The sequence below is a fragment of the Lagenorhynchus albirostris genome, chromosome X (genome assembly GCF_949774975.1).
Source record: "Lagenorhynchus albirostris chromosome X, mLagAlb1.1, whole genome shotgun sequence".
In the NCBI taxonomy this organism is placed as follows: domain Eukaryota; kingdom Metazoa; phylum Chordata; class Mammalia; order Artiodactyla; family Delphinidae; genus Lagenorhynchus; species Lagenorhynchus albirostris.
In genome coordinates this window covers 90844088-90859653 of record NC_083116.1, presented here as the reverse complement: position 1 = coordinate 90859653, position 15566 = coordinate 90844088, and the positions used below count along the sequence as shown (strand labels likewise).

General features: G+C 39.4%; 1 protein-coding gene across 2 annotated transcripts in view; it reads left to right on the top strand.

Annotated features, from left to right (window-relative positions):
• The window catches only part of JADE3 (jade family PHD finger 3), a 151212-nt gene that overhangs the window by 36385 nt on the left and 99261 nt on the right, over window positions 1–15566 (top strand). Inside the window, exon 3 of one of the 2 annotated variants that reach the window (XM_060138195.1) lies at window positions 755–877. The exons of the other annotated variant lie outside the window; for it this stretch is intronic. Coding sequence (XP_059994178.1) covers window positions 755–877 — 123 coding nt within the window. The remainder of the gene's footprint in view (window positions 1–754; window positions 878–15566) is intronic. 2 annotated transcript variants of the gene reach the window in all.

Sequence of the window (15566 nt, the reverse complement as noted above, 5' to 3'; positions counted from 1 at the left end):
ATAATGTCCAGTGAATTGAGTTAGGATGTCACTGATCTGAACTGTGTGAAAAGGGTAGCTAGAATTCAAACTTTGCTCTTTGAATAAGTGTCTTAGGTGTAAGAAAAGTAGAAGATAAGAATTATTAACTGTTTACAGTACTAGTCTATTGACATGTATTGAATGTTTTCAGTTCTGCAGCAATATTCTGTTCTTTTAAAATTAGCCCTTCAGGAAATCCTACTATTTGCAACAACATGGACAAACTGGGAGGGCATTATGCTCAGTGAAATAAGCCAGACAGAGAAAGACAAATACTGCATGGTATCACTTCTATGTGGAATCAAAAAAAAAAAAAAAGGTCAAACTCATAGAAACAGAGAGTAGAATGGTGGTTGCTAGGGGCGAAGAGGCAGGAGAAATGGGGTGAGGTTGGTAAAAGGGTACAAACTTTAAGTTATAAGATGAATAAGTTCTGGGGATGTAATGTACAGCATGGTCACTATAGTTATCAATACTGTATTTTATACTTGAAAGTTGCTAAGAGAGTAGATCTTAAATGTTCTCACCACAAAAAGGAAAAAAGGTAACTGTGTAGTGATGGATATGTAAACTTGGTGGGAATCCTTTCACAATGTATAGGTATATCAAATCAAATCATCACATTGTACACTTTAAATATATTATAATTTTATTTGTCAATTATACCTCAATAAAGCTGAGGGGAAAATTAAATAAATAAAGGGCAAAACATAAAATAAAATTAGTCTTTCAGATCAAGAGAAATTGATTAGAAGAAAAGCCAGGACTGTTTCTACCTGGTTGAAGAAGATTGTCAGTTGGAGGCACTTGAGGCCCAAGTGTGAGGGGCTTAGGGAGGTTTTCTTGGCTGGACGAGGTAAAGGTCATTATTTAAACTTTGTTTTCCTGCTTCTCTGTTGGGCTTTTTACAGGTCTAATTACCTAGTTGACTTTCTGTTCTTTTGTGAGTCTTTTTCTCTATGACTAGTGAGAGGAAATGGCTGATCACTTTTAAATGAAGAGGAAAGCCCAACTCAGACCAGGAACCGTTGCCCCTCACCCCTACCGCTATAGGTGGACCTTTCCTTTGGGCTTATTGACCTACCTTGCCAGCTGGCATCAGAAGTCCATTGAGATGTACATGGCCTGTTTCTCCTAACCTCTTCCCTCCATCTCAAGGACCAAATGAGCCACATCTGTACTATGCATGAATTTAAGGATTTTTTTTTTAGGCCCAAGTTAACTTCTGTTACGCATTGAAATTTAAGCTTCTCGAGTGGGTTGCCTATCATAGAGTTCCTGGCAACAACAAATTTTAAATGCACAATACACATTAATTTTTAGGGTAAAAGTATTATTATCTTGGTTTGTAAACTTACCTTTTAGGTGACAGGAAAACAAATCTCTCTTTGTGCTATGCCTGCTTATGTATTTTCTATACATATGTGTTCTATAATTATATATTCTCTCTTGGATCTACTACTACTATGAAATATAGCTGTTCTGAATGTCCTGGGCCACACCATTCTGGCAGTGAAAGCAGGGTCTGGATAACAGTCCCTCAGACTTTTGCCAGCTCTATTATAGTTCTCCAGCTTCCAGGGAAGTCTTCAAACATACCCAGTTTACCATGGAGGTATCTGTTGTGTTTTCCTGAATAAGGTATTCTAGAGCTCCAAGTGTCATCTCCCTCCTCTCCCTTTGCTCTTAGCACCTTTGGTGACCTCTGGGGCAGGGTCCTTGCTGGGCTGCTAGTGCTTTCAGCCCCTTGAGGCTGCTCTCCTGTGTTTGCACAGCCCCCAGTGCTGCAAATACCACTGATATGCCTGACTCTGTCCATGTGGGTGGCTCACTCTTACACTTCCCAGTTAAGGGTACTGGTGTCTGTGCTATGGACCTTGACTTTGACTCTCTCATCCTCCTGCTGCAGCTGGATCTTCTGGGGCTGTGGGGGCTGCATGTCAGCTTGTTTAGGTTTCTGTGGAAAGCCCATCTCTTACTGGATTCTGAACCACGTCCTTGAAAACTGAGCTTTTAGATTAACCTGAGTAACACACTTCACACCATTTTCTGAATCATTCCTCTCTCATACCTTGGGGTATTGCCACTAAATCAGCTGATGAGCTACCATCTTCTCTTGGAACTCCCTTCTTTACTAGGGAATTCCTTGGTCCCTCAAGAACCTAGATTCCTGGTAAGATAGGCTGCTCCTAGGTACACCTGACAGGTGAGAATTCAACTGGTGTGTTAATCACCTTCTGCTCAAGTTAGGCCCCTCTGTGAGTTTATGTATATGTATTGATAATATATGCCCTATGGTGCATATCCTTGAGGAGATTTTAAAGCTGTGCAGCTGCTATAGGAAGCCCAGAGCTTAATTTCTGCCTTTACCTAAACTCTTGCATTCATCTGAGATGTTAGCATTAGTTTGGTCTTCTCCCTGCCCAAACATTCTGCCATGTACCACCTTGTGCCCACTTCAGGCCTAAGTGGTTGACCTAACTATCCAGTGTTGCTATTTCATAGAAGTTGACTCTCATTTTTCCCAAACCTTCATCTACTTTTGTATCCTATTCCAAGGATTGTTATCCTCCTTTTTCTAGTTTCTTGAGGCAGAGCTTTGATTACTGACTTGAGACTCTTCTTTCCTAATGTAAGTATTTAGTACTGTAAATTTCCCTCTCAGCACTGCTTTAAGCTGTGCCCCATATATTTTGATATGTTGTATGTATTTTCATTTTCATTCAGTTCAGTGTACTTTAAAATTTTCCCTTGAGATTTCCTCTTTGGCCCATGGCTTATTTAGAAGTATGTTATTTAGTTTCCAAGTGTTTATAGAGATTTTCCTGTTGTCTTTCTGCTGCTGATTTCTGCTTTGATACCATTGTGGTCAGAGAATGCACTCCATATGACTTCAATCTTACTAAATTTGTTTAAGCTTGTTTCATGGCCCAAGATACGGTCTGTCTTGGTATATTTTCTGTGGGTGCTTGAAAAAAATGTAATCTGCTGTTGTTGGATGCAGTGTTCTACAGGTGTCAGTTAAATCGTATTGGTTGATTGTGTTTGTTGAGTTCTTCTATCAATATGTCCTTGCTGATTTTCTGTCTACTAGTTCTATCAGTTGCTGAGAGAAGAATGTTGAAATCTCCAACTATGACTGTGGATTTATCTATTTCTCCTTTCAGATCAGTTAGTTTTTGTTTCACATATTTTGCAGCTCCATTTTTTTAGTGCATACATATTTAGGATTGCTATGTCTTGGTAGATTGATCCTTCTATGATTATTTAATGTTCTTCTCCATCTGGTGATTATCTTTTTATTGATATTAATATAGCCACACTGCTTTCTTTTGAGTAATATTTATATCTTATATCCTTCTCCATTTTTTTCCACTTTCAACCTTTCCTTATATTTGAAGTGAGTTGTGGCAGACAACATATAGATGGATCATGTTTTTTAACCCACTCTGCCAATCTCTCTCTGTCTTTTAATTGGTTTATTTAGACCATTTATATTTGCTGGTTATTCAAAGATCAATAAAATGTCTATCCATAGAATATGTTTTCTAGATTCATGTCTGGCTTCTTCATGAGTGACTCTTTAAATACATGATATAATGAAAAGCTCACTAGGTGAAGAGCCAGATGTCCTCGGGCATAGGCCTTCCTTTGCCATACAGCAGTTCTGTGACCTTGGACAAATGATACTACACAGTTCCATCTAAAAATGCTCACTGAGTTTCTGTTGAGCACCAAGTACTGGGTTACGTACTAGAAACACAAAGATAAGACATGACACACTCTTTGCCTTCCCAGAATTTAGAGTCCACTGGGAGACATGTACAAATGATCAGATAATTACAGGGGATGACTATTATGGTAGAGGTTAGTATGGGCATTTTACCCAGCTTGGTAGTGGAAGGGGGGTTAGGTAAGGCTTCCAAGAGAGGTGATGACTGTGCTGAATTTTTTTTTTTTTTTTTGCGGTACGCGGGCCTCTCACTGTTGTGGCCTCTCCCGCTGCGGAGCACAGGCTCCGGACGCGCAGGCTCAGCAACCATGGCTCATGGGCCCAGCCCCTCTGCGGCATGTGGGATCTTCCCGGACTGGGGCACAAACCCGTGTCCCCTGCATCGGCAGGCGGACTCTCAACCACTGTGCCACCAGGGAAGCCCCTGTGCTGAATTTTAAATGACCAATAGAGATTGACAAGGTAAAAGGGAGCAGAGGAAGAAAATTTAGAACATTTCTGAGTTTTTGTTTCCTTGTGTTCAAGGAGAGATTGGCAGTCCAATCAAGAAAAAATTCAGCCTCTCACCCCCAGAACACATATTTAATATTGTATAATCTAGATATCCTCAGGCCTTGGTATCCTATGGCTCTATTTATACCCAAATTGTATGGTTCTTGGTTCTCTTGGCTCCTACTGGACTTTCAGGCTCCAGCAAAGTATTCGTGCTTAGGTCTATAAGTCATCATGGGGTATCTCACATGTCTTCATAAATCAATATCAATTAAAGTCACTCTTCTCCTGTGCAAAGTATTTATACACATATGCTTAGGGTAGGTGGTAGGGAAAGGCACAAATCATAGGCTTCAAAGGACTATTAAATTTATACTTTATTTGTCACATTTCTAATTCCTGCATTCATCCTAATGGTGTCTTCGTATATAAGTAAGTTTTATAGTATTTGTCTTCCTCTTCCTAAACCAGGTTCATATTTATTAGTAAGGATTAAATAAAATTTTCTAAAATAAATTTATTTATTTTTGGCTGTGTTGGGTCTTCGTGGCTGTGCGCGGGCTTTCTCTAGTTACAATGAGCGGGAGCTACTCTTTGTTGCAGTGCGCGGGCTTCTCATTGCGGTAGCTTCTCTTGTTGCGGAGCACGGGCTCTAGGCACGTGGGCTTCAGTAGTTGTGGCACACAGGCTCAGTAGTTGTAGCTCATGGGCTCTAGAGTACAGGCTCTGTAGTTGTGGCACACGGGCTTAGTTGCTCCGTGGCATGTGGGATTTTCCCAGACCTGGAATCGAACCCGTGTCCCCTGCATTGGCAGGCGGATTCTTAACCACTGCACCACCAGGGAAGTCCCTAAATAAAATTTTTTTAAAGTCCTTTAACCAGCTTAATCATTCTTATTCCCTTTTTGAGAATCCCTTTTCCATTGTCTATAGTTTTTCTAATAATTGGATGGATACACAGTGGTACAGAATACAGGAGCTACTGGGTAACCTCCTCATGGTGTTCACCAGTGGCCATGCCTTTTACAAGAGTATCTGGCTTGGGAAAACATGGAGAATAATAAAGAGTTGGAAAGCAAGACTTTAGAGTAGCAGGTAAAGGATTATGATTATTGACTCTGCAAAAGAAAAGATTGAAGGTACTCCTTCAGTACTTGGGACATTTTAAACAAAATTTGGTAGCGGCCAGTTATAATATGAGTACTAAAAATAATATAAGGACTTTATTGCTATGATGGGTTTAGGAAAAGAAGGAAGTATTTCTAACAACTGTTGAGATGGATTCCAAGGGGATATAGTAGAATTTCCTAGTTGGGCCTGAGAGAAAAATTTCATAGTCTCCCTTTTAGGGCTTCAGGTAAATGTAGAGGGACTTAAGAGGCAGTGGGCAGGATTGGGAAGGGGGCATTCTTACATCATCACCCGGCCTTCCCTTGGAAGTAGCGTGAACTAGTGGGAAGGTACGTTTTGGGAAATCAGTCTATGGGTTAAAATCTCAGCTCTCTAATCCCTCACTGAGGCTCTTTTGTATAAATGGATAATATCATGTGATAGGTATGATTACATGAATTAAAGTATGTGAAGCATCTACCACAGCAAAGGGTACCCTCATGAGTATAGTCCCCCATGCCGTTCTTTATAGTCTGTCCCTAGCTGGGCTCCCCAAACTCACCATTCATCAGTCTCTTATACCACTCTGTAGTCTACAGAGTGAATAGTCTAGTCTATTCAGAATTACTTAATTTTTATCTGTTAGCTTGTTCATTTTATTTTGTTTTAAGCATGTTGTGCCCTTCCATGCTATCATGTGTGTTATGCCCTTCACCTTGGAGAATTCACCTTCGTCCAGGGCTGGCCTTCCACTTGGTGGACTCCGAACCCCAATAAGGATGGACCCCTACTTAGGGATTGACTTAAGGTCACCTAGCTCTTGAGAGCTGACCTGTATAAACCAAGATGGCAATTTATTGATATATAGTGGAAATTCAACTGATTACATTTTCGTATGTAGTCACCTCACACCAGATTGCAAGAGCCAATTGTGCACATCACTGTCAAATTCCATGGCAAGTGACATCATCTTAATAGCTTGAAATTGACCATGGTGAGAGTATCTACATTTCAGAAAACAGTAAACTACAAATCAGAACTTTCCCCCACCCTGTAGAGCCTGTTGTTAAACATTTATCAGCATACCACTGATACTATCTCTCTGTCTCTTTGGGTGAGTTGTGTGGGAAGCCAAGCCATCTTCATAAGACTACTACATCATAAATGTGGACTTGGACCTGGGACTTTAGTGATGTGATTCTCATATTTGGTGTTATCAGCATGAGACCTCTTCTCAGTCCTTTTCTGGAACTGTGGTGTTTCTGTTTTTCAGCCCAGAGGGGTGGATACTTGGACATGAGCTCCAACTTCTCTGGGCCATGCTTAGATGGTAACTTCTGACTGTGTGACGTTCCTTTTTTCAATCCTTTGGACTGATCCAACTTTTATTCTCATAGTCTTTTTCCATCCTAAGTAGAATATAAAATATAATTGTTTGTTTTTACAAAATTGTAGTCATATTTCAATCCTGCTTCCCTGAAATGAAGTCAAACTCACTTTTTTTTGCATCCATGCCACTCCCAAATTAATTTGTTGGGAATTTTAGGTGTTGATGAGCTTTTGGTCCCCCGTATAGGCAGTATGAGGGTTTGCCCCCATAAGTGTTCAGTCACATCCAAATGTGGGTTTCACTAGTCATTTCTCAGAGTAAGCACCTGCATTTTGCAGTTCTGAGTTCTTGAGAGGTCCCATACTGAGAGATCCCATGTTGTTTGGTTGGTCCACATCCTGATAATGTGTCACTTCCAACATGGAGTCTCCACACCCTCTCTGGATAGATTTAGTCACTATCCTTCCATGCTCCTAGGAAATTTGGAGCCTTCCCTTTTTCTGTTACAAAACCTATCACCCTGGGTTCTGGTAATTTGTTTTTCCTCTCCTTATCACTCCACCAGAGCCCTGAGCTCCTCGAAATTACAGGCCTTGCAGTTTTCTGTCCCTGTATCTGCAGTATTGAGCATGGTGTCAGGCCTGTAGTATCTTGCACATAAATTTGGAGTGTGGGTAAATTAATGAATAACATTCTGTGGAATTAAAGGGAATGTGAAAGTTAAGTTAGCCTGTGGGAGTTTTTAATATTAAGCTCCGTAAGTCCAAATTTTACACTGTGAGTTAAGAATCAATTCCTGGACAGCCTTTTTGCCTCCTTTATAATATTTTTCAACTCCAGTAATTGCTAAAGTATGTGAAAGTGCCTTTGGGAAGATTCCCTATACAGGAAGGAGCACGTAAAGGAATGTCACTCTTGGGTCTACAGCTTTGTCCTGGAATTATGTGGGCAAATGAACTAATCCTACTATTTAAAGGATGGTTTCCCCTCTGTAGATAGACAGGGGCTGGCTTCTTTGATGCTGATTCATGAAATTCTGCCTGTTTAAAGTATGCCTGTGTTCTCCCTGCAGTTATTTTGTGGGCTCACTTTACTCACCGCAATTTTGACTTTATGTGTTCCTAGTCACTGCCAATGAAGATTCAGGTTATTGATAGTTAGGCAGACAGGAATTCAGAGAAAGAGAAGTGTATATGCTAAAGAAGGATAAAGGGGGCAAAGGGGGTGGTGTTGGTAGTGAGCAAAGAGAGAAAACCTTAATTATACGTACATATAGCATAAGGGACAGTCTAAAATATAGGTGGAAGTAGAATGTACCTGAAGAAAAAGTGAACAGGTCATAAGTGCACAACTCTATTAATAATCTCAAAGTGAACACATCCATTTAACCAGTGCCCAGGTCAAGAAAAAGAACATCACCAGCACCTCAGAGGCCCCCTTCCTGTTTCCTGGCGATGACTTACTTACCCCTTCCCTCTACCCTAGAGGTTAGGTTACCAAGTTACTGCTATCCTGAATTCCATCACTATAGATTAATGCTGTTTTTTCACTTTGCATAGATGGAGAATATATATATCATACAGTTTTTAAAAATCTGTTATACTGTGATGAGCATGTCTCATCTGAACATTCTCACACATGTCTTTTGAGGAACAAATGTGTGCATTTCTGTTGGATATATAACTAAGAGTGAGGTAATAGCGTACGCATATGTTAAGCTTTAGTAGAGGTTGTCAAACAGCTTTCCAAAGCGTTTATACTAATTTACGTTCTTGCCAGCAGTATACAGAAGGTACCATTTGTTCACATCTTTGACATCACTTGTATTGTTAATATTTTGAATTGTAGCCATTCTAATGGATAGTAGTGGTATCTCATTGTGGCTTTATTTCGTTTTTAATTGAGATATAATTTGCATACAATAAAATGCAAAGATTTTAAGAGTACAGTTTGAGTCTTTTTAAAAAAATTAATAAATTTATTTATTTATTTATGGCAGTGTTGGGTCTTTGTTGCTGCAAGCGTAGTTGCAGTGAGCGGGGGCTACTCTTCGTTGCGGTGTGTGGGCTTCTCATTGTGGTGGCTTCTCTTGTTGCGGAGCACAGATTCTAGGTGCACGGGCTCAGTAGTTGTGGCTCGCAGGCTCTAGAGCTCAGGCTCAGTAGTTGTGGCTCACGGGCTTAGTTGCTCGGCGGCATGTGGGAATCTTTGCGGACCAGGGATCAAACCCGTGTCCCCTGCATTGGCAGGAGGATTCTTAACCACTGCGCCACCAGGGAAGTCCTACAGTTTGAGTCTTGACAAATGTATATACCCATGTAACTCACACCCCAGCAAGATATAGATGATTTTCTGTCACCCCATAAAGTACCTTTTCATTTGATCCTCTCCAACCAGAGGCAACCATGATTCCAATTTCTGTCACCATAGATTAGTTTTGCCTGCTATTGAACTTTATGTAAATAAAATCATACAGTGTGTAAGCTCGTGTTTGGCTTGTTTTTGGCTTATTTTGTTCAACATAATGTTTTTGAGATTTCATCCATGATGTTGTATGTATCAGTAGTATATCCTGTTTCATTGCTGAGTATTTCATTGTATGAATGTACCAAAATTTGTTTATTTGTTCTCCTGTTGATGGACATTTTGGGTTTTTTTTTTTGAAGTCTTACTGTGGTTTTTAATTTTTACTTCCCTGATGCCTAATACTATGGAACATCTTTTCATAATTTATTGCCATTTGATATTCTCTTGTGAAGAGCCTGTTCAAGACTGTTGCCATTTTTCTTTTGAGTTGTTTGTCTTATTAATTTATTGGAGTTCATTATGTAGCCTGGATATGAGTCCATTCTAGTCTGAGAGAGTCTTTTCACTCTCTTAAGAGTATCCTTGTTACACATTTATACAGGAATGTTCATAGCAGCTTTATTTGCAATAACCAAAAACTGGAAACAACCCAAATGTCCTTCAGTAGGTGAATGGTTAAACAAACTGTGGTACATCCATATAATGGAATAAAAGGAATGAACATGGAACAACTTGGATGGATCTCAGGAGCATTATGCTGAATGTAAAAAAGTAAGTTTATATACTGAATAATTTCTTTGATATAGCATTCTTAAAATGACAACTTTATTGAGGTATAATTTCCATACCACAGAGTTCACATGTTTCAAACATACAGTTTAATGCTTTTTAGTAAATGTACCAAGTTATATAACCATATCCATAATCCAGTTTTAGAATATTTCCATCACTCCAATAAAAATTTTTGTGCCCATTTGCCATCAGTCAGTTCCCCTCCCCTGAGCCCTAGGCAACCACTAATCTACTTTCTGTCTCTATAGGTTTGCCTTTTGTGGACATTTTGTATAAAAAGAATCATACACTGTATGCTCTTTTGTGTCTGTTTTCTTTCATGTAGCATAATGCTTTTGAGGTTCATCCATGGATATGCCATGTATCAGTAATTCATTCCTTTTTATTGTTGAATAGTATTACATTATATGGATATACCACATTATGATTATCTATTCTCTGTGCATGGACATTTGGGGTGTTTCCAGGTTCTCACGAATAATGCTGCTGTGGACATTTATGTACCTGTCCTTGTGTAGACATATGTTTTCATTTCTCTTGGGTAGATTCCTAGGAGTAGAATTGCTGAGTTGTGTGGTAAATTTATGCTTAACTTCTTAAAGAAACTGCCAAACTGTTTTCCAAGGTGGCTGAACCAAGTTATAGTCCCGCCAGTTCCTGGAGAATGTTCCATATTCACTTGAAAAGCATGTTTATTTTGCTCATCTTGGGAAGAGTGTTTTGTAAATGCCAACTAGGTCAATTTTTTGGTAGTGTTGTGTGAGTTTTCTATATTCTTGCTTGATTTTCTTTCTAGTTGTTCTGTTACCAAGAATGGGATGTTGAACTCTCTATTAGTGTTGAATTGTCTGTTTCTTCAGTTCTTTGTCTTTAGTTTTCAGCAGTTTGACTATGATGTGTCTGGGTGTGGATTTCTTTGTATTATGTTTGGTATTCTCTCAGCTTCTTGGCAATTTTCATCTGTTTTTTCTTCAAATGTTTTTCGGCATCACACTCTTTTTCTTCCCTGTATTGGATTCCAGTTACACAAATATTAGATCGTTTATTATCATACAGGTCCTTGACACTTTGGTTCTCCCCCCGAATCTTTTTTCTTTCTGTTATTTAAATTGGCTAGTTCGTTTGTCTATTTTCAGTTTCAGTGCCTCCTCCATTCTGCTATTGTGTTCTTTCAGTGAATTTTTTATTTCAGTTATTTTATTTTCCAGTTCTAAAGTTTTAACTTGGTTATCCTTTATATCTTCTCTTTACTTTGCCAATAACTTTCTATTTAAATTTATTTCAAGAGTGTTCAAGTTTGGTGATTGCTCATTTGAGCATTTTTGTAATAGCTGCTTTAACCTACTTGTTAGATAATTTCAACATTTGTGTCATCTCACTGTTGGCATCTGTTGATTGTCTTTTCTTCCCATGTGAGTTGGCATTTTTATTTTTTATATACCGAGCGACTTTGGATTTTATCCTGGACATTTTGAATATTATGTTATTAGACTCTGGATCTTGTTTCAATCTAGTAGAGAATGTTGATTATTTGTTTAGCAGTCAGTTGACCTGGTTAAGTTCATACTGCAAGTTCCAGCTCACCTTCTGTAGTGGGCTGTAGTTCCAATATGAGTTCAGTATTCAATGCCTTTGCAGTACTATTCAGATCTGTCCCATGTGTGATGACCACTGGTCAGGTCTGAGACCTGAGTGTCTCTTAGCTCAGTTCTCAAAGTGTTTGACATGCTAATTAGGATCAAATCCACACATGCCCAGATGGAGGGTGATCACAGTTGTTCATAAGCAGCTTTATGGGTTTGCTTTCCTGAGGTCTTCCCTCTTCGTTATTACCATGGTATTTTATGGTTTTCTAGAGCTTTCCTTTTCGGTCCTCCAGTCAGAAACCACCCGCTTTCATGATGCACTGCCTCTGGGGCATAAGGGACAGGGAGACAGAGAGAGAAAGAAAGTAAGAAAAAACAGTGGGATTTGGCTTTGCCCTTTTGGAGCTTGCTATAGTTCCACCGAATGGAATGGAATGTTCCTTTCCCTCGAGAGTTTTAACTCCTACAGTCAAGTCTCCCTCTGCCAGTCAGTTTCGTTGCTGTTGCCACAGCCTCCACCATGGGATTTTCTGGACATGAGAGAAGGGAGAAAAAGGAGAGAAAACCCCAGGGGATTTCCCCCCCAGTCTCTCTTGAGTTTTAGTAGTTCCCTTTTCCAAAAAAAGCACCTTGAGCCAGAACATGTGCTCTAAACACAGTGCTCACTTTCACGTTTTGTTGTGTTTTCAGGCCAGAGAATACGGGAGGAAGAAAAGTAGTAAAGTCACCACCAGTTCAGTTGTACTAGGCACCCTGATATTCTTCCCTGATTCATCTGCTGATAATATACTTTAAAGAGTTCTCTAATAGCTACCCAGGCATTCTGTACAGATTTTATAGTTGCTTCCGGTGGACATAAAGGTGGATGTGTTGATTCCATCTTACCTGCAACCAGAAGTCTTAACTGATATTTTAAATGATGTTTTGGATTGGCTTCCTCAACTCCCCAACATATTTATATCTCTGAAATAGTTTCAAAGATGCAGTGTTTGGTGTTGTTAAGTGGACAAAAGTTCCTAAGTATAAGCAGAGGAGCTGCAGTATTGGCAGAATAATGACCTCCTGAAAAACAAAGCCACTTTTCTGAAGGCATACATGGTAATCTCATCCGGAAGCACAGTTCTTTGTCCTCATGCAGCATATCATTGACCTCCTTGTTTTCCTTGGCCCTGCCTCTTTGTCACATTCTCTTACTTCTGTCCTGCTGTTTTTCAGTAACCTTTGCTCCTCAGGACTTCATTCATCAACTCCTTTCTCCTCCTCCCCCCTCCCGTTTGTCTCTGGTTTACCCTACACTCTCTTCTTCCGAACATTACATTCTTGCGTTTTATCACCAGATTCTGTCTTCCAAGGATAAATACACTGCTCTGTGATGTCTTAGGATGTAAGTGCTTGCACTTGAAGGGTGGAGAAGCTAGGCTGGGGAGGTGGGGGGTGAGTAATCAGCTTTTGCTTATAGATTAGGGCCAGACCAGAGTCCCTGCAAGGCATTGTAGTGGTCTAGCCAGCCGCTCTTCCAGCATATTAAGGCTTTCTCTCTCATCAGTATTTCTGGTGATAGTGGGGCCTGGCCATGTGAAGCTCCAGCACAGCCAGGAATATCGGTCTAGAAAGAAGGTAGTATTCAAGCCACACTAACCTCATTAACTTGAGAATATATCAGGGCCTTCTGAGCTGTTTTGTTTTGTTGTTAATTGTGAAATTTAATAGGAAGAAACTATTAAATAACAGTTACTTTTATGCAAGTATTTCCTATTCTTAGTTACGGTGGTACAGAATCACTGCCAGAAGGAAATCCTAAAAGGGCAAAAACACATGGACAAAGCACAAGTTTTTATGTTGCAGCATGCTTTCAGTATTTTTATGGTGGAAACATAACGTTCCTTAAAAACCACAGTGGGCTTCCCAGGTGTCTCTTCAGATCCATCAGTTTCCAGGCATGCAAAAGCTGCTCAACTCATAACCTTCTGGGCATATATTAACTATGTATAGATAAAATTTGTAGGTATTCAAAAGATATGGTACCTTTTGGAAAGAAAATCCTCAGGTACAGCATATTGTCTCATTTACTCCCACTAAAATTCATTATCTTCTTGTCTGGGAGCAGGGCAGCAGCAGGGAGCTCCCTGAGTTGTGACCCACTGTTTTTATGCCAGACTGGCCCTCCTCACACAAGGACAGGTCAATGATAGTCTTTTCCACTGCTAAGATTTTTATTTTTTCAGGTCAGTGATACTCTTTTCCACTGATAAGATTTTTATTTTTTCTTTTGACAGTAGCCAAAGCAACTAGTTGTAAAGAAAACACACTCATTATTCTTACTCTTTCATTTTACACAGCAATACTCATTTCAGTGGTATGTTTCTGTGGAGATCTCTTTAGCTATCAGAGCAATTTGACTTTGGTACTGGAAAAACTTAAGTCACAGAAACAGTGATTAAACAGGCAACAGTTCTACAAATAATACTGATTTAATTATGTACATAAGGTGAACCAAGGCATGAGAATTAAAGTGAGATTTATTTAAGGCCAGTATACTGTAAACACCACTCCCCCCAATCCTGTGACTATAATAACTTTCAGGCCCAATTAAGTGAATTATTCCTCATTGATTGTGAAATATTCCCAGGTAAAACCATTAAAGGCTGTGTTGATTTCGGATTGTTGCATTATTTCTTAAAGCTTGTCTTGGGATAACTGCTGCATTTTCCAGAGTCTGTGAGCTCTAAACTGTGAGGTGCTGACCTAACTTTGATGGAACCTGAGAATTGGAAGGACCTTGGGGATCACCAAGTCCAGGTACCTTCCCAGTGCAACAATCCTCTCCACAATATTCTGTCAGACAGGCAGTTGTCTGACTCTTTACCACTTTTACCCCCAAAGAATATATATTTTTCCTCCATACATTTTTGATGCTACTCACTCATCTTTCCATGATAGGTCATTCTTTATTCCCAAGCCAAGATCTGCCTTCTAGGGTCTCTCACCATTGTTCCCAGCTCCTCCATTACCACACAGAGCAAATCTCCTTTGTCCAAAATAGTTAAAGCCGTCTATTTTCGTACTTCCCCTTTTTCGCATCTGTGATCTTCTCAGGCTAAAAAAATTCCTGGTTCTTTCAACAGCTTAATTCAAGGCTTTTTAATGCAGTGGAAAATTCAAAGAATAATATAATGAACACTCATATTCTCCACCAGCCAGAATTATCAACAATTAAGATTTTGTCATATTTTTCTTTTTCTTAAATAGAGGAATTAAAACATTACAGAAATGATTATTTCCCCTTTGATCACCCCTTCTAGTGTCCACCTCCTCCCTGGCAGTGTCATGCATATATAGGTGTGTATAAACAACATATAGATTTGTTTTAATTTACACAAATGGTGTTATTATGGGTGTGTCTATATGTTTTGTCCATACAGCAAATGTCTTAGATCTTTTCATATGTTTTGTATTAATCTTTCCATACTATGTATTGTATTAGTCATTATATGTATGACATAAGATATTTTGGCTGTCTGCCATCTGGGCATATGGTCGGATTGTAGTTCTGCCTCTTCTGAAGTTAGGTGTGGCCATGTGATTTGCTTTGGTCAATGAAATGTCAGCAAAAGTAACGGGTGCACTTCCAAATAGAAGTTTTAAGAGCCAGTATGAGATTTACCACATTTAATTCCCCTGGCAGATAGAGATGAGGTCTCTCTGTCAGCCTGGGTCTGAGAATAACTACTTGAACTTTCCTGCCAACTCACTTTTTAAGCATGTAGCATATGAATAAATAGACTTTGCTTGTATTAAGCCACTCGGATTTTAGGTTCCTTTTGTTAATTTGCAAACTTAGCCCATCCTGATTTATAAGTAGACCTACATCATTGTTTTTAGTGGCTGCAAAGTATCCCCGAGTGTGAGTAGACCTTATTCTGTGTAGCCATTCTCCTACTGACAGAAGAAGCTTAAGGACTTCCTGAATTTTGCTGTTATAAACAATTCTCTGTTGGTAATTGTATAAATTTGTGAGAGTTTCTCCAGGATGTGTATCTAGAAGTAGGATTGTTTGGGTCACAGTGTACGGATATTTTCAGTTTTACAGGATTCTGTCTTTGCTATCTAAAGTGGCTATATCAATTTACATTCTCACTCTTTCAACTGTCATTTGTGTGACATGATTCCCAAACTTTTTACTAACCTTGATTCC